We start from the raw sequence: 25,003 nt of genomic DNA, 5'->3' as shown, positions 1-25,003 counted from the left end.
ATGACGGACCGGCTACACACTCCACCCGATTCACGGGTGATGCAAAACCAGCCGACCTCCCTCGACCTTGATGGCGAGGAAGTGGCAGCAGACGTTGATGAGCCCCCTGACGAAACACTGCAAATTACCCCTCGGCCGAATCACCACCTACACGAAGTCAAGGAGTTCCAGAAGAGCGAAACGCGGGGCTGTACGGCGCAGAAGTCCTTATTGACTCGCATTCTCCACGAACCCGAATCCCAGGACGATTACGATCCTCCGGCTGCGCGATTCACCACCCTCACTCGCGGCTTGTCGCAGGTGTCGAATTGGAGTAATCCGAGCACGACGTCAACGGCAGAGTTGACGAGTGACGGGAACCTGACATCTCCTGGGTCTCGTGCAAACACCCCGAGCCCCCCAATCCCCACTCTGAACGTCCATGCACTCCCTGGTTCGACGAAACAGATCCGCCACGAACATATCACGGTCAACGACCATCGCGGGGGGCCCATCCTGTTACCTTCGAATCGTGTCCGCATCGCTGATGACAGCGAGGAGAAGGTGGCTGCAGGACTTGGACGAAGACGGTGCATCAAATTCGCATGTGGAAAGAATGATGCCCCGAAGGTCGAAGCAAATGTTGTAGCGACGGAGTCGGGAGCAAAAAGCGAACTTCATCATCCGCAACCACGCAAACCAAGTACGATCCGATTCGGCGCATGCCCGATTCGCGACACCAAGCCAGCCGCAACCGAATCGAAACCTCCCCAACGTCGTCTGCCCAGCCCCCCACCGCCACCGTCATCCCGTCGTCGCATCGCGTCTAAGGAGAAGGATGGTGAACGATCACATCGCGGCTCCGACGCGACTGTGACGGGCGTATCACCTCAGACGAGTCGCAAGCCTACGCCACTTGCCTTGCAGCCTAAACCAGGTCACGAGTTCAGCGAAGACAACACTTCGGATTTGAATCGATCGGAGGCTTGCCGGTTTCATGAGTTCGCTAGCTCAGATGACGAAGTGGATGACTGGGCGCAGGAATCGACATGCCATCGCAGACCGTTGACGGTCAATGACACTCTGAAAGTCGAAAATGGCTTCAGGAGGATTATTGAGGAAGTCGAGGAAGAAGAAGACGAGGATGACGAGGAGGAACTGGATGAAGATGAGGATGGAGACGATGACGAGGATGACGATGAAGCCGATGCTGTTATCAGCTCGTATGACGACTCCGACTCGGATGATGGGTTCAAGTCCGACGATGAGCACGGTTTCGCGTCGGAGGACGATGATACGGTTAGCGAAGCCGGCTCTGATTTTGCTTGGTGGAACCCAGGTCGCACTACGGCGTCAACATCGGTAGTGGAGCATCCTCCGACCGCATTTGACAGGCGTACGGGCAGCGTTTCCGCATCATCCATATCGTCACGCCCTGTCTCCCCGACCGTGATGCCAAACCACAGGCATAAGAAGGCAATCTCTATTCGTCCCACGTCTCCCGAGCTTCCTGATTCAACCGATTTCGTCTGCGGCACCCTCGACGAAGACCGCCCCCTTGAAGAGCGTTATTTGGAGCATCTCCGGAAGTCTCACCGGGCTTCTGCCGTCGATATTGACCCAACGTTCCCCACTTCAGATCCGGAACTAGACGAGTCCGACAATGAGGACATTAGATCTGCCCCTGATGAATCCGATGCTTGGGTTCAGGGTGCCATGGACGACATCGACTCTCACTCTCCGCACAGGAAGGCGTACCAGATGAACAAGAAGGGGTCACGACGGTCTCCACCACCGCCTCCTCGTCGTGGGCGTTCTCCTCCACCGGCGAAGCGAACCACCACTGGGCAACATCATCGCTCCCCGCCGCCACCCCGCAAACTCTTCGGCCACTCTCCCCGCCGTCTCCACTCCCCGCCTCCCCACCGTCTTCGCAGCCCACCCCCGACCCGGCGTGGCTCGCTGAACAAGGTCCCCCAATATAACCTGGGGGCCGACGCTCTGCAGATCCCGGGCACGCCATCCGTCCTGGGTGAACGCAAAGTGACTTACGCTAGCTCTCTCCCCCGTCGCTTGTACTACGGTCCAAGGGCGTTCCCCTTCGCAGAAGCAGCCAGCCGACGCGTCCTCACCCCGGCCATCGAAGTGGATGACCCCGACGAGGATGGCGACGGCGAGGTCGACGACGCACACGACACATCCCGCAAGCGCGCCGTCGTGACCCGCCGCCCGGCCATCGACATCGTCAAGGGACTGGAAGCCAAGCGCGCCCGCCGTCGCGAAAAACTGCTGCAGAAGTGGCAGAACCGTCCGGAGAAGGAGAAGGAGAAGGACCGCGAGCGGGAGCGGAAGCTGTGCCAGGGCCGTGGCGTGGAGCGGATGCGCGCTGTGGGGCTGGGGTGCATGGGGAAGAAGGGCGCGTGGTTCAACGGGTTCAACGGCCTGCAGCAAGTATGGGAGAAGGAGGGCGACGGGTTCGTGATGTCGGTCTAGGCATACCCGCCGGACGACAGGGAATAGAGCCACCGACCATCTACCCGGACGAGCGGCATTGCATTTCCTTTTTCGATTCATTGCACACTTTTTATCATCTTTTTTTTCCGTCGACTCTCCTCGTGTGTACAGCATCGGGATCGAGTCAGGCGATACGGCAGGGTTACCACTTTTACATCCACGAACGCAACACGCATAAGGGGTGCACCAGGCTTCCATCCTCCACAATCACCGACCTAAGACTCGATCTCATCCGATCGACTCCGGTGAACGGACGACGAGGGCCGCATCAACACTTCCGCCGTGCGGGAGGACCGGGTTTCTACTAGGATGGGGGACGGGAGGTTACATATCCATGGGCGGGCAGGAACAGCATAGCGCGCACAGCATCATCATCGGAGTTTTGTTTGTTTTTGATTTTAGCATCAGCATTCGCTTGCATTCGCTTTGTTCTTACTATTACATCTACATGCCGTGAGGTGTCCGGGATGTCGGACGCTCCAATGCATGGTTGCTTAGTTCTCTACGAACGTAGGGATCAATGCAGATATGTCCACATGATGCCACTGTCTTACTGTTCTGGCTTGTGAAGTCTGCTCTACGGAAGTTGGCTGGTGCTGATGACACATGAACAGCTATGACGTTGGGGATGGTGGCGAGAGATCGAAAGAAACCCCTAATTGCGCTCTGTAAGCCCGTATCCAAATCCGGTTGGAAGATCTCGCGACTTTCGGGGGAGCGGAGAGGACAGGGTTGCGTGGACGCTGTAATTTCATGTCCTCGTGCTGATCACCTCCGTTCCTTCTGGAGCTGTCTCCCATCGAGTCAAGATGCCGCATGCAGAATCAACTGTCGGACTCGGGATCTTGCCGCGCGTAGACGTGGAAGTGGAAGTGAAAATGAAACACCTGCAGGCCGCAAGGTGCAATGCTGCATGAAAGGAATCCGAGACCATGTGAAAAACGATGACGTCAGAGTTCAGCTACGACGGGCTGCACGAACCCAAAACTATAATACCGACTATTTACCGCCGTAGATCCCGTGACCTGAGTTGAACGTCGAACGGTCGAAGAATTTTGCGAATTCCCTTAGGTTAGGCTGAGGGTGGAATTGAGGTTAGATATCGATTGCAGGGTCTCGATTTTGAATTCTACTTCTACCGTGAGTTGTGTATGCCGTGGACCTGCGGGAACAGATGTGTATGATTTCAAGTCAGAAGACGCGTTTGCGAATTGGCTAGTTAGCCGTCATCGGAGCAGCTTCCCGTGCGAGAAATGATGGGCTAACGACTATCGCGGAAAAAAAGAAAAAGTCTTACCATTTGGGGGTGTCTAATCAGCCGATGTTGACTCATCAGATCTGGGCTGGGTTTTATATATCGTCTCAAACGCAGTGATATTGCATTCGCGTTGGTTCAAGGCTTCAATATCAGCGGAGTTTCTTATCATGACAAGTCCGAAAGAGTCCGTGGGACCAATAGAGGGCACGATGGCATCTAAAGCTACGCGTCCGCCAAAGAGACGGAACCGGGTGCAAGATGCATTTTCTTGGAAGTACCTGAAAGGAGATGTGGACACCAAGCATGCCGATATATTGCTCATCGTCTGTTGCTTCGTGACGGGGCTGTTAGACAGCGGTATATTCTGCAACTTTGGCGTCTTCGTGGGAATGCAGACAGGTCAGTGACAACATGGTACTCCGCCGTTCTACGAATATCGGGATCCTATATCCATCTGCGTGCTTGAGAATCCATCATGTTGACGAATTGAGCAAGGCAATACCGTCCTCCTCGGCCTCTCCACGGCCTCCCTCCCCCCCAACCAACCTCACCTCGCCCCCCGAGCCATCCTCTCCATCGTCTCGTTCCTGATCGGCGCCTTCGTAACCGCCAACTTCATCCGGCTGCTCTCCCGCCATCTCCTCTCCCGCCCCGGTTCCCGCGCCCCATCCCGCCCCGCATCCGTCCACCTCCCCCGCCTCCCCTTACTCCTTGCCCTCCTTTTCCAACTCCTCCTTCTCATCATTGCGGGCGCCCTATGCGCCACTCGCCTCGTCCCTACCGAGGCCCGCGAAGTGCTCATGGACCCGTCCAGCTACAACCCTCTCTCGCACCCCTCCCCGCTGAGCGATCTGCGCGTGCTGATCCCGCTACCGCCCCTTGCGATGCACTTCGGGAGCCAGGTCGCCATCTCCCGTGCGCTGGGGGTGTCGGAGATCCCGACCAGCGTGCTGACGAGTGCGTATGCGGACCTGATGGGCGATCCGGGATTGTTTGAGACACGGAATCGGAAGCGGGATCGGCGGGTGGCGAGCATGGTGTTACTTTTAGGAGGCGGAATCGTGGGGGCGTGGCTGCTCCGAGCGGGGATTCAGGTGGATGGGCTAATATGGGTGGGGGTGGGGGTGAAGGCGGTGGTGCTATTGGGCGCGTGGGTGGGCATGGGAGAGAAAAGCGGAGACGACGACGATGGGAGGTCGGGGAATTGAGGATGAGCATTGCATTCAACCTATAAGGCGAAGGTATAACCGGAATTATTCACCGGGCGAACCTGATAATACCTAACACCCATGGACCCTAGACTCCGCCAAGGCCACCAAAGCATCACAGGAAAGCATCTGTCTGCTGTACGCATCAACACCTCTCGCATCACACCGCGATGGCGCTCCCCTCATTCAGCTCGGGTGGTGGCACGTCCACGCTGTGCGTTTCCCCCCACCATCTGCCCTTCACGCCCATGTAAATTGTACTCATCCAGATCAACGTGGTAATCGTAATCTTCGGCAAGCACTTGCACCTGAGAGTCCGCGTCACCCCCACTCGGCCCAGCAGTGGCAGCGGAAGCAACCTCTTGAGCCAGTGTCGCGTGCTCATCATTCTCTTCGCGCAAGTCACGAATCAGCTGGTCTGAATAGTAGCGGTACTGGAAGGTGGGCGAACCTGGAGGAGTAATAGCTCCACGTCGACTTCTTTCCTCGGAGTCCATCATGCAGCAGCAAAACAGTCTCTTCAAGCACGACCAGAATCGACGTCGCTTGCTTTTCGCTTTGGCTGAGGAGGGGGGATCCGCAAGTGGCGGGAACTGGAAGCGGCCGTCGTCGACGGGGGGCTCGAAGGGGGGCGCGTTGAGAACGGATGCATATTGATCGTAGGGTAGATCGACCCTCACGAACCCCGAAGAGGAGGCCGGCTCCGGTGCACCAGCGGGGGGAGTGTTCGGCCTCAAAAGAGGACGGGAGCTAGTCGACAGGAGGGGGGTGTCACTCGCTTCGTGCCCTTGCGGTTCGCCGGACGAGGTGGTCAGAAGCGCGGACGAGGTTGTCGGAAACGCGGACGAGGTGGCCGGAAGCGCGGACGGCCAAGTGAAGCGCGCGAGGTGGTCGTCGGTGACGGCGGCGATGCCCAACTTGCTCGCATCGTTGGCCGGGACTTTATCAAACAGCGAGAGCGAAAGCCCGGCCGCCTCCCAATCGCTCAACACCTGCGAGGCGCGAAGCCTCCTGCTATGGCGGAGTTCGTCCGAGGCGGGGTCGTTGTAGAGAAGAGGGACTGGAGTATCGATGATTACATACGACTCGCGTCTGGCATCGCGCACGGCCTGGTCAACAATAGGATTTTCAGTCGCCGATCCGCTTCCGTGGGAGTGAATTGACTGATTTTCCACCACGTCTTCGACAACGGTCACAAGCATGTCCCCAATAATAGTCTCGATGACTCTCTTGACGCGGTGCTTGGTGACATTGTTTACACCGTTCTCCTCATCGCTGACGTCCGTCTCGTCGCCGACAGCGTTCTCATCGCCGACAGCGTACTCATCACCGACATCATTCTCATCCTCGAAATCGCTCTCATCGTCGACATCCTTCTCATCGCCGACGTTCTGCTTAACCGCAATATTCTTCTCAAGGACGACGGTCTCAACGACTGTCTTGGCGCGGTTGTAATCGGGATCTCCGACAATGGCGTCAACGACTGTCTTGGCGCGGGGCTGGGGGGGGTCCCCGAAGATCTCCGCGATGACATCGTCGTACTCGACAACGAAGTTCTCGGCATTAGCCTCCGAGACATCGGAAGGGTTGCCCTCGAGCGGCGCATCAGGACTGATCGTCGTACTCATCATTGATGTAGAGTGGGGTTTGACGCTTCGGTACTTGGTGCGGTTTTCAGAGTATTTCTGCGTCGCAGCTAGTTCTGTCAGTGATGGCTTCCCGTCGCCTCGCTCTTACCGAGTCTAGCGGATGGATGAGCAGCGGACTTACATCAAGATGGGTATACGAAACTACGTGTGAGGAGAGAAGCTCGCTCCGTGATCAACGCGTGAAGGAAAGGGAAGTGGGAAGTGAAATGGTTCGTTTATCGTTGTGAGGACTTGGGTACATTTCACTTCGGGAGGGCTGCATCAATCGTCACATGTCGTGAGGCGACGATGCGATGCGGCTGGTGAGGGCGCGGCTGGTGAGGATGCGATGCGGCCGACGACAACACGATGCGGCCCGGGCAACGGTATAGCTACAATGCACATTGTTTATCTATAGATCACACGAACGTTACTGTTGAGGATTCTGTCTCGGATACCCCGGTGGGACATTCAGACTTGCATCCGAAGCGGAACGCGGCGACCTCGAGCTGTCGAAACTGATCCTTGGGGGATTCGATGAGGAAGACAGCCTGCGCAAAGCGGGCTCGGCGCTGAGATTGGTGCCGGGAGATGTATGAGTTTCATCGGGCTCACGTACATGTATCAAAGGGGTGTCTGCCAGTGGTAAGAACTCAGATCCTTCATGTAAGTTCGGCGAGGGCTGGTGGACAAGGACTTCAAAGTCCATCTCGTTCGTACGGAGAGGCTTATAGTCAAAAGTTATATATCGCGTCCAGACCAGGCTCTTCTGTTCGCGGCCCGGCTTTATTTTCAATAGGCGCCAGAGGCGGTGCCGGAAAGAATTGACGCCGTGGATGACCTTCGAAAAGGGGTATCGGAGATAAAAAGTCAGGACACGGAAACGACGAGTCCGGACCAGACCACGTCTGGCGTCGTGGTAATTTCCAGTATTGAGGTGGGACTGTATACACCACTCGACGACAACATACATCATTGCTAACCCCATGACGGTGGCAGAGAGGACTACGCCTTCCGCCCAATACTGAATGATCAGTGGATTGTCCGTGAAAGTCGTTTGCTGGAGATCAACGTAGCCCCCCATTGTCCCCCAGATGGAAGACTTGCACTCGCACGTGTTGTAGATGCCCATTGTTTGTGCGATGACAATGTACACCAGCCACAAAGCGTTGATGACTTCCAACGGCTTGAAGACAAAGCGATCAGTCCATTCACGAAGCGAGTACCCATGGTAGGTTTGCAAGGCCTGCCGAACTTTTCGTTCGAGCCGATTCGAACGGGTTGTTCGGTCACGGCGGTAAAACAAGCCTCCTATTGTTACGATCGACTGGACCCCGATGTCTTCCAAGCGCTCTTTGAACCGACCAAAACTAGAGTTGACTCTTCTCACCATCCCACTAGATTGTTGCTCGAGCCGATTGAAGGTGGAGATACTCTGTAAGCGGGTGCTCCCTCTTGCCAGCCACTTCATTTGATCTGGCCGTACTGGGGATGAGAACCACCATACCAACAGTTCGCCAACGAGCAGTGAAACGGAGAATATGAAAAATATCACATAGCCACCACTTCGGCAGCCCAACCCAACCGTCGGGGTGTAGTAGGAGAGCGTGAAAGCACCGAATACAGTGCAGCTAACGATGATCATCGCGCTGACGATCTGCCAGAGTTCTCGCTTATCGAACCATATCAGCCCTTCGCCAACCGGGCCCAGGACCAGATTCGCTCGCGCTTCTTCCTCGTACTGCAGCCAGTTCCGGCCGTGATCTGCGACGTAGCAGTTCTCAATATCGGACAAGATGGGGTGCGCAGCGCCATAGTGCCAACGCACACGGCCCTGTCCAGCAAAGCTAACGAAGAAGTTTCCTTCGATATGTTGCGACATCGTCGCGATTTTCTCCACCCATTCCCGCATTCGGGGGCCCTCTGGCTGGTCGCGGAACCTCGCCACGAAATCGTTTCGAATCTGGTTGTTGGCAAGAGACCAACAAACAAGATCAACCAGGCCGTTGAGGCGCTTCCGGATGTCCTCTGAAGCGACGGGGTTGCGATCCACGATGCTGCAGAGTATCAGGACTGGCATCCATGCGAGGAGAAGGCCGAGGGCAAGGTCGTGCGCTTGCGCGTTCTCGCCAATGAATCCAAACGCCGTCTGAATCGATATGGCGAGAGAGAATAGAAACCTTTTCAAAATTAGCCACGTAAACCGTTAAAGGGGTCGCTGGTTGTCTTACCACGCTGTTGCGATGAACACCGGCACCACGCCTCGCTTGCGACCTTCCCGGAGATTCTGCGCCAACTCTTCGCGGGTATCTTGCAGGCTAGTATTTGTACCCTTCAACGGAAGGTCCTTGCTGAAGAGCACGATCCTCAGCAGCCCTTCCACTTCCTTTTTGAGTGATATCACGGGCTTCATCGTGTACTGGTTCATGTTCGTTAGGATGAAAAACGAGTCGCGAAGACTGGCAAAGTCGCTTCCACGGTCGGGGACCCGCTCGTCGTATGGAATGGACATGTCCACCATCAACGCGCACTTGCCCGAGACGCTGATATTCCAAAGGATGTACGACAAGGACGCCATCGGCGACCCCACCCACCGCGCCAACGCAAACATGGTCTGCGAGAACGCATTGCTCTCGAACGGCGCCTGCAACAGCATCCCGATCACTGGCAGGATCCATGTCGTTATCGTCGCGGAGCTCTGCGACCACGGATACCAGTCGCGTTCCCGTCCGCACACCTCCAGACATCCTGCAAAGGTGATCTGTGTAGTCGAGTTGGGGTCGATGAGGTGGGTTGGTCCACGCCAACTGTATCGCGATTCGAGTGTCTGATTCCCGATATATCGGAGCGCGCATTGCGTGAAGTTGGTGGTCATCGTAGGGGACGGGGCGGCCACGTGGAGTGACACGGCGTCACAGACACGCGCATGGAATCAGCGGGATGCATCGTTGATATGCTTCTGGCGAAGCGGCAGAGGTTTGCAGGCCCGAATGACCTGGACTAGAACATCTATGTTGCACGGAATACCTATCTCGGTAATCTCGCTTGAGGCGCGCCCCATGCTAGCAGCGTAACTCCTACTTATCTAGTATCCCAGACCTCAGCAGTGTCATTGATGTCCCCTCACTTTTTTTATTGGCGGCTGGGCCTCTTCTAAATCAACATATTATAGGTATGGGGTAGTTGATTTTAGTATAATATTCCCAGTGCCTATTCGGACTTTGTGTCGCAGGTGGCGGCCGTCCATGCCTGATGCCAATCGCCAGGGCAATCGTCTAGAATTGGGAGGGGCCAACGTGGCTGTCGGCTTTCTGAGCAATGAGCAGGGAGTACAGTAGGGTACACACGCTGGTAATGTTGTATCACTAAATACTGAATAAGGAATAGTAACATGGATAGATTTGCCGTGCAGAAGTACATCCTAAGTACGGATACTGTTCCTTACCTACCTAGGGTATCCAATATCAAGCCTCATTTCTCATTTCTCATTTCTCATTTCTCGCGTTGATTTGAAGAACCCCAAGGCCTCAACCAGAGGATAGACTTGCTGCTGGGACATAGACCTGATCCAATGAATACCTAGGAGGGATGCCGGGAAACGAACCGTGCAAGGTTCCTGGATCGTTGCGGGGAGGTGCCGTATGGTATCATCCACGGTCATTTGGGCGAGTGGCTTTGAGGAATCAGGATATCAGCTGGTGTGCCAGGCAGTGGTTCAGGATTTGCAGAGCTCGATGGCAGACAGCGATCAGTTCAGTTCCTTGCGGGGGCGGCACAGCATTCCGCCACCAAGGGAGGCGAGGCAGATAGGACGGATTCCGGTGAGTGCTCCAGGCTCCATGCCCAGTTCCATAATACCATGTTCCATGATGATGATTCCAACAGAGGATGAATAGTGGTACCATTTCTGTGACACATTAATACAAACAATAGCTAAACGGGATATCTGTGTACTTATATATTTCCGTTAGTTATTGAGTACGGTACTCTAGTGAATACTTAGCTTTATCAGATATCAGTTCTCTCTTCAGTCTTCACGGTGCTAGAATCTTTAACAAGAGAGACATAGACATCACTGCACCACCACTTCCCCCACAGCTAAACCAGCTGACCAATTGCAGGCCACGCCTGTCACCTCAACTCATCCCTCACTGGACCCTCACTGTATCCTGATCATCCATCGCTCACTTTCTCTCCCCCTCCCTCCCTCCGCCTGGTCACTGGGGCTTCAAAATCGTGGCTTATTCACCGTTCTCTTGTTCATGTCCTTCTTCCTTCAGAGAGTCGTGCACTTTCGCTGTCAGTTGGTCCATTCTCTTCTCTCATAGAGTACTACCCTCGGTCCCGGTCCTGTATCAGAACCAATCCAGGTATTCCTTACAGCTGTACCTCAATGAACCCGCCCACAGTTATCAGCTCTTCCGTCCGAACCGTGGAAAATCTTTAGCTAGCGCTGTTTAACACCGGGTAGACCCTATTATCAGCTTCACCTTCAGATGTTTACCACTCCCGCTCCCGCTCCGCCAACGCTCTCCACCTCCACTTCCCCTGTCACCTCATCTTCACCTCCACGTCTGGGAAGGCTGAGGGGGCTGAGCTATTTGAGGAACTACACTCATACCCATTTAAACCCTCTGGCAAGCAGTCCGACCTCCTCCCTTGCACAACCTCCGGCGAACCGTCCACACCACACCCCTCCGGTGTCCCCGGTAGCATCTTCAAGCGGTAGTCATAGGAACGGCGCTGGCATTTCCCCCCGCATCCAGCCCTCGCATCTGTACAATAACTTTGAAAACGACGCCTACCACGACCGACAACCTTCCCGACGTTCGGTCGCCGCGCGAGCCGCCGACTATCAATACTCCGCCGCTGTCAACCTGCTCAGCCAAGGGACCGTCACCATGACCCGCAATCGAGCCGAAACGGCCGCCTCCACCTTCGCCTCGCAACATCACTCCACCACCACCAGTAGCTCCGACACCCGCAACGGGTCAGAGAGCTCCGCGTCCAGCCATGCTTTGCCTAGCATTCGATTCCTCCCGCACCACGATCCGCGGGCTTCCAAACCGTCCCTCCAGTTCGCCCCGATCACACGGACGCTAGCGACCCCAACCGCAATGCTGAAGGTGGGACGATACTCCGAGCGGGAAAGTGCGCCGGAAATCCAGCGGAATGGGACGTCGGCGGCGCCCGTGGGGTTCAAGTCGAAGGTAGTGAGCCGTCGACATTGCGAGTTCTGGTGCACCAACTCGCAGTGGTATATTAAGGACGTGAAAAGCTCGTCGGGCACGTTCCTCAACCATATCCGTTTGAGTGCGCCAGGGGTGGAGTCGAAGCCGTACCCGCTCAACGACGGCGATATTGTACAGCTGGGGATCGACTTTCGGGGCGGCGAAGAGATGATCTTTCGGTGTGTGAAGATCCGAATCGAGTGCAATCGGGGATGGCAAAAGGGATTAAATGCTTATAAGTGCGTCGTTATCCATCAGCGGGTGGTCTAGCATGCTAATGACTTCAGCAAATCTACTCACAAGAACCTGCGTAAGCTCGCGAGCAAGTCACCACGACACGACACGGATAATGCGTCCAACACCAGCTCGGAGTGCGCGATCTGTCTAGCTGCAATTGCTGTATGTTTCCCCACGTCTTCCAGTGGCGTCGAACAAACATGCTCACTGTTCTCAGCCCTGCCAATCCCTTTTCGTTGCCCCTTGCTCCCACGTCTGGCACTACAAATGCATCCGCCCGATCCTCATCAGCTCTACCCATCCGCATTTCCTCTGCCCCAACTGCCGCGCCGTCGCGGACTTGGACGCCGATGTGGACGAGGCCGACAACGTCGACTGGGAAGACGATGACATTGACGCGGCGATCGAGGAGAGCAAGAAAGAAGCAGAGCAGCAGAAGGGAGATGATCTACCACAGAGAGAAGCCAGTCCTCAGCTCGCCGTGAGTGTAGGACAAGAAATCAGGGAAACTCCGACAGATGCGGGCGATACCACTCGCGTGCATGTTGCCCCTGACACCATAGTCCCTGTCGCAGCTGCCAGGTCCCTTGCCATCGACCAGAACCCATCCGCCGATGCCAATGGACTGAGCAGCATGCTCGCTAACGTGTCGCTATCACCAGGGCCAGCGGTCATGAACGATGACCGTTCGCACACGCTCTTAGCTCCCATCCCCATCCCAACATCAACCGTGGCGAGTAGAGCCCTGAGTCTAGGACTTGATGGGACGGAGGAGTCGGAAGGGGGACCGCCGAATTTGGGGGCGGGAGATGCCCATCCTGAGTGTCCGATGACCCCAAGGAACGACGTGGGCCCGTTTCTGGTGGAAGGAGGAAGAAGGGTGGGGAGTTCCGGTGTGTCGGTGGAAGCAGACTGACGACGGTCGGCGATGGGAAACGATGACACTGTATACAACGACCGTGATGTGTGGAGCGATGGCCCACGAGTTGTAAGGATGATCATGAACCACAAGAGGGTGGGCAAATCCTTTTTCATGCTGAATGATCGGCGTTCAAGCGTTCAGGGAGCAGAGTTATCTGTTCCGTTATCGTGGGGTATGTGGGTCAGGGTAGGGAAAGGCCCAATATTTCGGTGGCGTACGTCCGTCGCAACTACGTCCAAACTTATACCGGTAGGTATAGGTAGTTTAGTAAATGAACGACATGATATCTGACAACGGGGCTCGAAAATCGACGCTCATTTCTCTAAATACTCGCTAAAACAGAGTCGCTCGGCAATGCACTGATCCATCACATTTCATCTTAGATGGCAAAAAGCCGGCCACCAGTACTCCTCCATTCCTCCAGCAATGCGAGCACCTCCACCCTTGCATCAGCCACAATCGCATCCATATTGATATCATTCCGATCATACCCAAACGGATCCTCCAACTGGCTCCCGATCCCCTCAATCCCATACAAGGTAAAGCTCACCAACGACACCAGCGGCAGCGACCACCACCCCATATCATCCACCATCGCGAACGGCAGCACGCAGATATACAGCGCCAGCACCTGCCTTGCGTGGATCAGATGCGCCACGGGGATCGGCGTGTTGCGGATCGTCTCCATGCGCGAGAACGCGTCGATCAGCGTGCCCACCTGCGCGGTCAACCCGGACGCCTGCGGGGCGCTGAACCAATTTCGTTGCGCGCCGCGACGGATGTACGACTCGACGAGCGAGGTCAGCTGCAGCGGGAGCGGCACGCCGCGGTGCTCGAGCGAGGCGAGCGACTCTGGGAGGAGGGAGGAGTACATGGATCGCGGCGTGGTGAGCGTGGCGCTGGAGGCGAGGGAGGCTTCGAGGAGGCCGGCGTTGATGGCGGAGGTGAGGGCGCCCGAGGCGGAGGAGGCGGTGGGGGTGCGGGGGGTGCGGACGCCGGCGCCGGCGCCGCTGGGGGTCATCCAGCCGGGGATGCCGGGGATGATGGGGCGCTTCGGGGGGCCGCCGGGGAAGAGGGGCTCGTCGGACCATTCGCCGCGGAGGGAGAACTTGACGGCGTAGAGGATGGCGACGAGCACACGGACGACGCTCTCGGTTTCGGCTTTCTCAGATTCGGAGGCCTGTGTGCCGTCTTCGATGGGGCTTTGGGATATCCCTCCTTTGCCGTCCAGCGGGCCGACGTTCGTCAGGAAGGATCGGCTAAGGTTCCGCACCGCGCCGCAGATGGTCGCGAAATGGTTGCGGCCGGTCCACCACCGGTCGTAGCTCGTCTGGTTGCGGAAGACGAGCATCAGGCCCACGACGATGGAAAGGGAGGGGATTATGTTCGACGGGAGGCCCATTTCGCCGGGCGTGTACTTGTCGACCGCGACGACAACTGCGGTGAAGGCGGCATGGAGGAGCACAGCCAGGAGGATCTGGGAGTGGACGGCGCCTTTCGTGACGCGGAAGACGAGGGGCCATCGTCGAGGTTTTCGGCGGGAGGTGTTTGCGTGAGGAAAGGTATGTTGACGGCTGTGGTGAGGTCGTTCAGGACGATGGCCGTTCATCGTCGCTGGAGTTGGAGGGTTGGACGCGTGTATAATCTATCTCTATCAACCTGTGGAAATGATATGGAAGAGCCCAGCTCTTGTGTAATAATGACACGTCTAAATACAATCCAATTTGATTGCTTGGGGTAGGAAACTCGATTTACATGGTGAATGAGACATGTAACACAGAAGGCAGAACACCCCCTCACGGCCCACGGCCCCTTTGTTGATGTCATGTCAGGGGCTGAACCCAGCGGGATGGCCCGTAGTCACATGCAATCTCCGCTCTCCGCACTTCATTCCTACTAACTAACACTATTTTACTCTTTATTTCACTTAAATATCGGCCAGTGTATTCCTAGGCAGTATTGTGCTCGTGCCAATGGAGATTTCATCGGATTGCCCCTGTGGTAGTATTTGAAGGGCTTCAGTGGTGTAGTGGAATTCGGATTCGTGTCTATAGTCTCCGCGGCGGTTGTGAGTTGTGAGTTAAGGTCGACACTCGAAGGGTACCGTTCGTGAATGCCGTGCAAATAGGAGGTTGGTGAAATGGGTTGGTCAATTGCAATGAACATAGGGAAAAGCTGCTATCGGATCGGGCAGCGACATGCTCAAGCAGGGAACTTACCAAACCCTCAATTTCCTTAATCCGTATCAATATTGTATTATGTCGTCCTAGGCTGGCTCGCGCATTTCCAACTCAGATTTATCTACCCACATTGTCTACCTCAATGCCCTCAATCATGCCTTTCCCCATCATCTCCAGCATAATGTCGTCTACCCAACCAGGCTTCAAATCGCGCGGATCTTCAGATGTGGATAGGTCGATGGAACTGAACAGATCCCCCCTCATGCCGCGGACAATAAGGCTCATCGCCTTGACGTCGTGGCGCAGCTTTGCCACATCATCCATAATTCCGCCCCCAAATTCATCGAGGAGTCTCCCTGCTTCGGCATAGCTAGATACTGCAATGCTGAAGACCTCTTGCGCTTGCTTGGTAAACGCTGGTTCTCTCTGCTCCTCAGTGAAAAGTCCAGGATCCTCCTCGGCAAGATGTAGTGCATGTGTCCGAGCCTGCAACGCCGCATCCCCTGCTCTGACATACAGACTGACCGTGTATCCCACTTCGTCCTCAATTGGGTTTATCACAGGTCTGGATCTGTTCTTCAACCCTTCAATCACTTCGTTGAGGCACCTGAGTGACAGCTTTAGCGCATCTAGTCCGAGTAGCCGGCGGACTCTGATGTCTTCGGGAGTTAGATCGGAGGGAGATCTCCGATGATAGCCAAATAAGTGAAGATTGACGTTTTCCACGGCATCGGAGTATGCATCCAGTGCCTCCATTGGCGTGTCCGGTAGGAAACCGATTCGGGGCTGATCCCATTCATCGGCATCAACTGAAGATCGGTTGCTGACCATCGATAAAAATGCATTATTGGTGCTTCTGACCAGCGTCCGGGGGTCAATGAGTCCACTGTTGAACTCTGCACATGCCAATGCCGCTCTAAACCTAGCGGCTGCAATGGATGCTTCTTCTGCGGTTACACGCTGGCCGGGGGGAAGAGTTTGAAGTGGGGGCTGAGCTGCAGGCTTTGCAAGACTACCTGTGGCGGACAGGACGAGAGTTGGTGGAGCTTGGTGGGTGGGTTGCTGAATCTCCTTCTCAGTTGATTTTGGTACGAGTTCGATGTACGCTGGCAATTTCTGCTCGATCAATGGCTGCCCTATGCGGACGATAGCAGCGGCCGAGAAGCCGGGATGGTTAAATGCCTCTGGCTCATCAAGAGAGGCGAAAACCTTGAGGAGCGCGGTCAGGGCATCGAGCATGGCGACGGTGCTGTCGATAAGTGTCTCCGCCGTAACCGGTTCTTCGACGACCGCCCATTCCTCTTCATTCGGGGTCTTTGCTTCGTCTGCCGCCGGCAATGCTTGAGCTTCTGAGTCCGATGGCTCGATACCACTGGCATGCGCCGTCTCTTGGGACTGGAAATCGCTGAAGAGCATCTCTTGTCTAGTGAGGCACGCAGAGAAAAGTTCGATAGCCTCTTGCAGTAGGCTGATGTTTTCCCTCACATGCAGGCCTGGGCGTTCGAACTCGTCTAGTTCCTCGGAAATCTCAGTGAGCAATTGCGCTGTATTGAACAGTACATCCGGGTTCTCTTCCTTCAGTCGGAGAGCGTATCGATGCGAGTCTAAGGCAGACCGAAGGAGATCCATTTTGGAGCCAAATGACTGGGCGAGGGCATCATTCCTAGCTACTTCGTATTGCATGACGGCCCTGTCGAATATCAATATCTGCCCGTGGGTGGACTCCCCATCAAATAATAGAGTCTGGGATCCCTACTTATTATATGCCAAGTCAAAACTTGATGGGAACGCCTTGAGGCCCTCCTCATAGGAATCGAAGGCTCGTTGAATGAACCTGACCGATTTGGCCAAATCACTATTAGACTATCATAAGCAATTGCTCATAGACTTAGACGAATTGGAGACGTACCCCCGACGCCATTTGGCAGATGCCGTTTCAAATTCATCGGTCGCTTCAAGGTAGTCGTCTTCGGTCATGACTTTCTACTCCCAGTTAGGAACGAAAATAAACGGATTGTATCGCACTGAGATAGATGAGCATACCTTGACCGGTGCCTTCTTCTCCTCGTGTTTCCTTCGCCAGTTGGGAGGCGGTTTCGACTTTCCCATCTTTCAATGCGTCTCTTTCTTCGCTGATTGCGACCCTGTTGGATGGTGGGTTGAGCTCGATGCTCGCCACGGGGCTGGTATGATAGTATTTACCGAAATATCTTCTTTTCGTTCTTCAGAATCTCGTGCTCGGCTCCCGCGTATTATTTATTCGGTTAAGGAAAATTTAATTGTAGCTTGCCGTACAGTATATACGGACAACTTTATTTATTACTACTTAGTTAAATCTTTTCGAAATTTAATAAAATTGTGACACCAGTGTTATGGTCCCAGGCCTGCGGTCTGTTCCCTTGGTTGTGGCTGAAGACGTGGCTGGTGGATTATATCAGAGAAGCAAACAAACATGGTAACACAGCATTAGCTACGGCATTGGAGAGGAGAGTCGCTATCTCGCGCACAAAGGTGCCGGGAGATTTCTTCTCTCTCTCTCTCTTCAGTTTAGATTAATGGAACTTGGTAATCGCAGACCTTGCGCATCCAGACCGTGTCAACCAAGTCTATACCTGATGTCTGGAGTACTCTATTGGATCACGTGATCAGGTCATATGATCTAGCTACTCTGCCCTTTTCGGTCGTCCTAACCACATACATAGTTTCCCCTGATTCCTTCAGGATCAGTCTCGTTGTAACCGCAGTGTGCAATAATTCAGAATCTGTCATTCCCTTGCGATTCGCAAGTGAATTGCAAGAGGAACACCATTTATACCACGCTAGCTTGCCCTATGCGTGCTGTGACATTAGGAGTATACTGAGTAGCCTTTGGGCTGAGTTGCATTCGTAATGTCTACTAATGTGACTCCGAAAGAGACATTTATACACCTGAGTATGATTCCTTCTCTATATAGGGCCTTGGGTTGGAGATGGGTATTAGTGTGGTTGCTTCTTAGTTTCACCTTCATTCTTCACCACAACATCAGTTTCCCCTTCCTTCTTCACCACAACCTCGTCGTTCAACTCTGGCTGAGCTAGGGTCGCCTGTTCGTTTAAGTGGACGTTCTCCAGGAAGAACATGATAATCAACATGGGTACTAACGCAGCTAATGCTGCAATGGCCAGCAGTCGCTGCGACTGACGGTAACTCATATCAATAGCATCCCTCGCGGCCGTGCCCACTTCGTATTTCTGCGCCACGACAATACTTCCGAATATTTTCTCTGTTTGATTCTTCAGTTCCGCTGGGAGATATTGGTTGAGTTTCTTGGGCAGCGTGTTGCGCCAGATCGCTCCGGCCACACTATCAGGGCTGTTAATATTACACGTCCTTTCTCCTGGGATAGTAGGATCAATTTACCTTGTACCAATCGCTCCGCCAACACTCATCGAAGCAAAGAACACAGCTGTCACGACAGCAACTTCCTGTCGCGAAACTTTACTCTGAACTGAAACTTGGGATGCAGTTTGGTAAAACCCACGGCCAATACCGATCAAGGATTTGGCTGTCACAAAGGCCGCCTCGTTTCCGATTTTGCCATCGCCCATATCAATGAGGTAGAGGAGAACGCCCATGCCAAGGACAGAAAGAGGCACGCCGGTTAGAACCCATATCTGAGACCGTCGAGTAAACTTGATGAAGTAAGCAGCGAAGATCCCCGAGACTTGGAAGGCCACACGGAGGGAGTTGCTATAACTCTAGTCAGCTCTATTGCGGCTGCAAATAGCAAGAGAAGGACGTACTCGATCCTTGTAGCTGGTCCAGGCTTGTAGTGGCCAGCAACCTGGAGGTAACTGGTGAAGAAAACCGAAAACACTGAATAGTGGAAGAAATCAAGTGCTCCCAATAAGCAGGCGGCAGCAACGGTGCGGTTCTTGACCATTCTATAGGGGATGAACGGCTTTTTTGCGAACCACGCATCCCACACAATGAATGTCATGAAAAAGACAACTCCTAGGACGAGCATGGCAATGAATGACCCCTTGTGCCAATCATCGCTATTTCCAGACCCAGTCAAAGATAACGGAACCAGAAAAAGGGACAACCCCAGGAGGAGGAGGACTGCACCAAAGAGATCCAACTGCACCCAAATTAGGTCATATATGCGCTTCCACCAGCTGTCAGTGCCCTTCCACCTTAACAATTCTGTGATATGTTTTCTCGCTGGAGCACGCCGCTGGTAATAGAGCATCGCGCCGATTAGAAGAATAGAGCACGTAGGCTGTATGATCGCCCACATGCCATAACCCCAGCGCCATGTCGAGTCAGATAGGATATGCTCTGCAATCTCCGTTCCCACATATAATGCTGGGATGACCGTTAAGGAGTCAGGGAGGGTCGACCAGACAGCTCGATTGATAAGATTTGTGACATCGGCCACGAATACCTGCTGCGTGAGGCTGAAGCCTGTAGATCTTCATAGGTTAGTACAATGAAACAAATGCAATCAGAACTACTAACCCAATAGCTTCAAAGATACCGGCAGCCTGTAATGGCGGTCAGCAAGGTTTGTATATTTTGTCGTCCGGTGGGTACTCACGATGTACTGTGATACATTGTGACAACCCGCGTAGATACCAGACCCAATAGACTGAGTCAAAATAGACACTGCGAACATCTCCGCTCTTCCGAAGACCTAAGGGAAGTTAGCCAGGCGTTTATCAAGGACTGTGTCTGACTTACATCTCCCAGCTTTGCGATGATGGGATAAGCTGCGATCCGAGCGATATTGCCGACAACACGTGCGGCGGACATCGCAGAATGCTGTTTGAACGAAGAGGTAGCATAAGGGACGTACACCTGAGTAGAATAATCACCAAAGTTGTTAACGAGGGTTGCGAGGAAAAGCCTACGAGAATACTCTGGTCAGCAGATCAATTTGGATATATAATATTGACATGTATTGCTGCTTACCCAATGAAAGTCACAATCAGTCCCTGTTTTGTCCAGCCCTTCCGCAGGATTTCAGCCCTTTGCACACCTGCCTGAAGGCTCTCCAAATCTGATAGCTCTTCATTGGAAGTCAGATTGGATTTTTCCACGGCTGACTCTATATTTGATTCGCCCTTAAGGGTTACCGAGATCTCAACAGCCATGACGCTGGGACTCCAAGAATGTAAGGCTGAGGGAAGAACGCTTGGTAGTGTGTAGACAGGAATAATGACACGCAGCAGCGGCTTATATACTGCCCTCTCGGAATATTCCCCCCATTCTCTTTGGTTTGGAGTTCCTCGTATCCCAAATCAACGTCAGGCCACGCGGGAAGAGAACCCACAGTCACGACCAAATGACCAATTGTATGTATCGTCCTGTGGATCTGATCTGATAAAAAAAATGCACCATGCCAAGCCCTCCGTTTCTAGCGTGGCAGCTGTGGAGACGGCAATGCAAGCTCCAGGGAAAGGCATCTAATTAGAGAAGGATAAAAGTAAATCAGGAGTAAAAGCCGAGATCGCAGAGTCGCAACAAGTCCAGAAACCAATGGATCTGATAACAGTGCCAAGCTGTGCTAAACTTTCTAGCGGGCCAGCCATGAAGGGAGCGATGGAAGAGGTATCTAACAGTTAATCTAATTAGAGAAGCAATGAAAGTGAACAAGAAGTGAAAGCCGAGATCGGCAGATTCAGAGCATAAAAAAAGCCCAGAAACCAGCTGATCTGATCTGATAACAAATGCCAAGCTGCGCTAAGCCCCCGCTAGTGTGGTAGTTGTGAAGATGGCGACGCAAGTTCTACCCCAAGATCTTGTTCAATCGGGTAAATTCTGCTTTTCCTTCAGGTGGTGAGTTGATTGGGCAAACCGCAAACCCCTAACGCCACGGTGTTTTAGTCTTGTTCTAGGCACTTAGGGCATACGCAAGCAACGGCAATCCTTCATAGAAATTTATTGACGGCGCCGGGTATAAAAGTAAACTAAATCCGACTAAACAGGATCACACAGTAAGGAGAGACATCTGATTAGAGAAGAAATAGAATTAAATACAGTAGCGAGTGTGTTAAGATTGGAATATCCACAGAGGCTCAGCCTGTACAATGGGAAGACTCTAGACGACCGATTGAGAGAGGAGAGGCAAGAACAATGCATTTGATTACAATTGTTGTATCTGAGTGACTGTCCAATATCTCTAGATGTTTTGTAAAGAGAAAGGAAAAAAAAAGATGAGATGAAGTCCAACATTTCCTTTATATTTCTGCCAGTTGCTTTCCTTTCGCCTATCCACGTGATCCGCTATTTGTCGGATTAGACAGAATTTACCTCAACAGGGTCCAGGCACCCAGCGGCCAGACGTGGCCAGAATAGGTGCAGGAGGCATTACGATCTGTACAGGATGTAAACAAAGAATGGACCACTGGTGAGAATGGTCGTGTCAACAGAGTGAAAAGCCGAGATCACAGATTGGCAATACAAAATCCAGTGTAGAAACTAGCAAATCTGATAATAAATGCCAAGCTGCGCCAATCCGTTTCTAGCATGGCGTCACACCTCATTCGGAGAGAGAGCGGATTTCCGGCCCCGTTCAAAGTTTAAGATGGAAGAGATATTTACCTCCCAGTCGCTTTCAGACCATTTTTCTGAATCTCTTAGAGTTTTAAATTTGACTCTGTCGCATTACGATGACCAAGTGGACGTTTAGCCCAAGCCAGCCCGGTACAACCCGGAATATGGCATCGTGGCAGATCTCACGCCAGAATCATGAGCCTTACCAAATAGACGTTTCGTGGCCTTTAGCCTGGTCTGCGCAGGAAAATTCTGTTGCAAACGCTATGTACGTGGAGCATACCAGAATACCTAGAAATCTGTGGCTGATTCATTATCTTAGCTACCTAGTAGACGGAAATGCCTTGTTTCTCAGTGCGACAGAAACCCTCCGACGACGGCAATCTCACCGGCCTCAAGAGACGGGGACTGTCGTCGTCGCAGTGGGATACCCTCTAACGGACTCTGTCTTCAGCCCTCGTAGAAGCGTCGACCTCACTCCACCGTGTGGCCATTACACGCCGCCAGATGGACCCGATGGGAAGCCAAAGCCCAATGCTTATGGAGGCGCAGACAAATTCTTGACATTCATCACGGAAGTTGTACAGCCTTTCATCACCTTGAAAGTGTTTCCTCAAGTGTCCTTCGACCGAACAGCGATATTCGGCCATTCCTATGGCGGGCTATTCGTGCTCCACACCCTCTTCACACGACCATCCAGCTTCGATGTTTACCTCGCCGCAAGCCCGTCAATCTGGTGGAATGATCGCTTTATCTTGTCTGAAGCGGCGCGGTTTCGTGGCAGCCCGGCAATATCTTCCCGTCCAGTTCTTCGGTTGTCGTACGGATCGAGGGAGCAGGCTCCAGTTCGCGAACCAGGAGAACCTTGGGAGAGATTTCAGTGGAGGAAGAGCGTCGCAGAGCGGCGTCGGATGGCCGACAATTGTAACGAACTTTACTCGGAGCTTTTAAGTAATGAACGGTTCCGCATAATCCAGAAAAGAGAGTATCTGGATGAAGATCACGGAAGTGTAATTGCAGCTGCCCTGAGCGGTGGACTGGTATATTTTCTTGACCAAAGTGGCGAGTATCGATTCTAGATCCATGCCTATAGTAGAACGGACAAACGAGCTGTTCTATCGATTACCGTGGCCGAGGTAGCCTTTACAGTTGACAACAACTTTCGGGTTCCCTACTTCAGGCACCCAGCCCTGTTCTATCGTTCCTTGCTTTCTCTTTACATCCAACTTAAGTATTATGATCAGGGGAGAAACGTGAATTTGCTGTAGGAGGCTATGATCAAGCTGCTTGGTAATGCGAACTAACTAAAGGTAGAGGGTTGGGGGAATTTCAGGTCCTTAAATAGCCTGTCAGACGGCAATGAGCCAATGACGACAAGGCGTGCAGACTGCAGAGGTACCACAGAATTTGACAGGATTTGAGAATCAGGACCTTTCGCCAAGACCGTTGGAAAGGGGAATTCCGACCAATTGAGTGTAAGATCACGGGCTGCGGAATAATTCTTATCAGATTACTCACTTTTTGTGCATCCGTGTGGAATATGGATTATAGTTAAGGAATAGTTACGCTAAGTTACCAGAGATGTAAGTTGAGTCTATGTTTCTTAATTGGACGAAATGCCCCTGTCCAGCGGTCTCGGCGAAGGGTGCTGGGGACTTCGCCGTGAGAGCCTAGCATCTGAGGAACGAGGTTTTACTATGGCATCCTCATGTACTCTCGTTCCTGGATACGGCGCCCCTCCCCAGCATGTGTATGTGTTAATTGTTTTAGACGTGTCGATCAATCACGGAAGCAATAGGTTCTCCGGCAGAGGGAGTGAAATGCATGTATTGTGTAAGCTATGGGATACATCGCAAGATAGATATACCCGAGCTTATGTAAGATAAAGAACAAGGAAAGAAATTGTCGCAGGCCAAGGCATGAGCTCTAGGAGTCCAAGGCTACAAACTGCATTATTAATCTTGCCGTGACTCTCGTATATCTGTAGGGCCGGGGGACCAGGCATTCAGCTAGAACACACAACTTACACACAACACATAATACAACAACTTCTCTGCTGTAACAACAGCACCTCACTCCCAACCATTTTAACACACCACGTGCGACAGAAATCTTGCGTGATGACTAAATAATAACTTCTGATTTCCAACAGTATGTTTTTCAGAGATTACCTTATCCGGTTAGCATTGCGCAGGGGTTGGTATTAGTTAGCAAGTCTCATAACTACACTTATAATTCCTTGACAAGTTCTGTTGGAGCGGTACTATGCAGAGCGAGAAATCAAAGGGGAGCCCTTGTGCGACGCTAACCGGATAAGGTAATCTTTAAAAAACATACACACACTGGGGGGGACGCCGGATCTGGGAATGAGAGCACTACGTAACCAAACATGTCATTCACTGGTTCGATATTGCATTATTGTGTGAAGCTGTTAAGTCGCAACCTTGCGGACTTATTTTCTAGAAAAGTAATCATTCGGTACAATTCCGTGGGACTTTTGACTCACTATGCCTGCGTGTATATACCTAGTTATGTGCATTTGAACTGGGGACTGGCCCGACTGGGGAGCCCTGAGCCCTTGCCTGTCCTGGTTTCCGAATGCGGTAACATAGCGTCGCAAAATCCCACGGCAACCTAGTAAGTCACGGCATTCTATTCAGTAAGTTAGGAGTAAATGTGGCTTTGATTTGATATGCAGCTAGGATACATGACCTACCGTCAAATCCTTCAAGTCCTTCAATGTCTCTTGACTGCAGCCATCACGTCCCCTTTTCACTACCTGCACGATAAAACTCAACAGAGTCAGGTAGCCTATTGCCTTCGTCCAGCGCCAAGCTGTCTCTGGAAGACTCCTCCATTCAACCATTGAGATCTCCCCCGGATTGCCACTTGGTAATTTCGTATTCGCTGACACCGAGGCATACTAGGGGTTGGATTCACCGTTGGAGACCAAAGTTCTGCAAGTCATTGCGTCCGTTATCGCGTGTATCTAACAACGCCTCCCGTTGGTCGGGACCTAAGTCGGCCAATGCGTAAGAATCCTAAAGGGGGTAACTATTGGTGAAATCCAGAGTTCTTTTCGAAAACCTCGATTCCATAATCTGTACGCGCAAACCTTACAGTGGCGACCACGAACGATATCTATGCTTCCCACCCCAGTCGTCGTCACAACCAGTTCATTTTTCGCCAGGTAAATGCTTGGGAACGTTTCTGAGAATGGAAGGTCAAATGTAATCCCTTCTCTGAGACTCCGAGGATGTAAATACGTACTGATTTAGAGTTTGGGGGAAGCCTCGGTCAATCGAACC

The 25,003-nt window shown here is 53.0% G+C and overlaps 9 protein-coding genes across 9 annotated transcripts; 4 read left to right on the top strand and 5 right to left on the bottom strand.

Moving 5' to 3' along the window:
- Positions 1 to 2,472, top strand: P152DRAFT_470795 (uncharacterized protein; the record flags this gene model as incomplete). Its single annotated transcript, XM_033681007.1, has 1 exon — positions 1 to 2,472. One exon carries the CDS (start codon positions 1 to 3, stop codon positions 2,470 to 2,472), a length of 2,472 nt encoding a protein of 823 aa, XP_033536981.1.
- Positions 2,473 to 4,017: 1,545 nt separating this feature from the next.
- P152DRAFT_384833 (uncharacterized protein) lies at positions 4,018 to 4,908 on the top strand (the record flags this gene model as incomplete). The annotated part of the gene is made up of 2 exons (XM_033675811.1): positions 4,018 to 4,150; positions 4,247 to 4,908. Coding segments are annotated over 2 exons (795 nt in total), but the record flags the coding sequence as incomplete, so codon positions are not given.
- A 47-nt stretch (positions 4,909 to 4,955) lies between these two features.
- On the bottom strand, positions 4,956 to 6,635 carry P152DRAFT_455064 (uncharacterized protein). Its single transcript, XM_033678716.1, has one exon. It carries the CDS (start codon positions 6,585 to 6,587, stop codon positions 5,142 to 5,144), a length of 1,446 nt encoding a protein of 481 aa, XP_033536979.1. The 5' UTR covers positions 6,588 to 6,635; the 3' UTR covers positions 4,956 to 5,141.
- Positions 6,636 to 7,017: 382 nt separating this feature from the next.
- Positions 7,018 to 9,462, bottom strand: P152DRAFT_446422 (uncharacterized protein; the record flags this gene model as incomplete). The annotated part of the gene is made up of 2 exons (XM_033677922.1): positions 7,018 to 8,767; positions 8,819 to 9,462. 2 exons carry the CDS (start codon positions 9,460 to 9,462, stop codon positions 7,018 to 7,020), a joined length of 2,394 nt encoding a protein of 797 aa, XP_033536978.1.
- Positions 9,463 to 10,602: 1,140 nt separating this feature from the next.
- Positions 10,603 to 13,284, top strand: P152DRAFT_455062 (uncharacterized protein). The gene is made up of 3 exons (XM_033678715.1): positions 10,603 to 12,057; positions 12,106 to 12,217; positions 12,273 to 13,284. Exons 1-3 carry the CDS (start codon positions 11,084 to 11,086, stop codon positions 12,969 to 12,971), a joined length of 1,785 nt encoding a protein of 594 aa, XP_033536977.1. The 5' UTR covers positions 10,603 to 11,083; the 3' UTR covers positions 12,972 to 13,284.
- Positions 13,193 to 14,742, bottom strand: P152DRAFT_455061 (uncharacterized protein). The gene has a single exon (XM_033678714.1). It carries the CDS (start codon positions 14,584 to 14,586, stop codon positions 13,357 to 13,359), a length of 1,230 nt encoding a protein of 409 aa, XP_033536976.1. The 5' UTR covers positions 14,587 to 14,742; the 3' UTR covers positions 13,193 to 13,356.
- A 473-nt stretch (positions 14,743 to 15,215) lies between these two features.
- P152DRAFT_455060 (uncharacterized protein) lies at positions 15,216 to 17,437 on the bottom strand. Its single transcript, XM_033678713.1, has 5 exons — positions 17,360 to 17,437; positions 17,201 to 17,301; positions 17,067 to 17,140; positions 16,914 to 17,012; positions 15,216 to 16,847 (listed from the first exon to the last, which is right to left on the bottom strand). Exons 2-5 carry the CDS (start codon positions 17,264 to 17,266, stop codon positions 15,275 to 15,277), a joined length of 1,812 nt encoding a protein of 603 aa, XP_033536975.1. The 5' UTR covers positions 17,267 to 17,301; positions 17,360 to 17,437; the 3' UTR covers positions 15,216 to 15,274.
- Positions 17,438 to 18,133: 696 nt separating this feature from the next.
- On the bottom strand, positions 18,134 to 20,293 carry P152DRAFT_390686 (siderophore iron transporter mirA; the record flags this gene model as incomplete). The annotated part of the gene is made up of 7 exons (XM_033676055.1): positions 18,134 to 18,500; positions 18,558 to 18,887; positions 18,941 to 19,612; positions 19,659 to 19,684; positions 19,738 to 19,833; positions 19,881 to 20,046; positions 20,112 to 20,293. 7 exons carry the CDS (start codon positions 20,291 to 20,293, stop codon positions 18,134 to 18,136), a joined length of 1,839 nt encoding a protein of 612 aa, XP_033536974.1.
- A 1,470-nt stretch (positions 20,294 to 21,763) lies between these two features.
- Positions 21,764 to 23,232, top strand: P152DRAFT_410060 (putative siderophore-degrading esterase). Its single transcript, XM_033676950.1, has 2 exons — positions 21,764 to 21,963; positions 22,018 to 23,232. Exons 1-2 carry the CDS (start codon positions 21,812 to 21,814, stop codon positions 22,772 to 22,774), a joined length of 909 nt encoding a protein of 302 aa, XP_033536973.1. The 5' UTR covers positions 21,764 to 21,811; the 3' UTR covers positions 22,775 to 23,232.
- The last annotated feature ends 1,771 nt before the right edge of the window (positions 23,233 to 25,003 follow it).

The sequence above is a fragment of the Eremomyces bilateralis genome (assembly GCF_010015585.1).
Source record: "Eremomyces bilateralis CBS 781.70 unplaced genomic scaffold P152scaffold_3, whole genome shotgun sequence".
In the NCBI taxonomy this organism is placed as follows: Eukaryota; Fungi; Ascomycota; class Dothideomycetes; order Eremomycetales; family Eremomycetaceae; genus Eremomyces; species Eremomyces bilateralis.
This window is presented reverse-complemented; position numbering and strand designations above follow the sequence as displayed.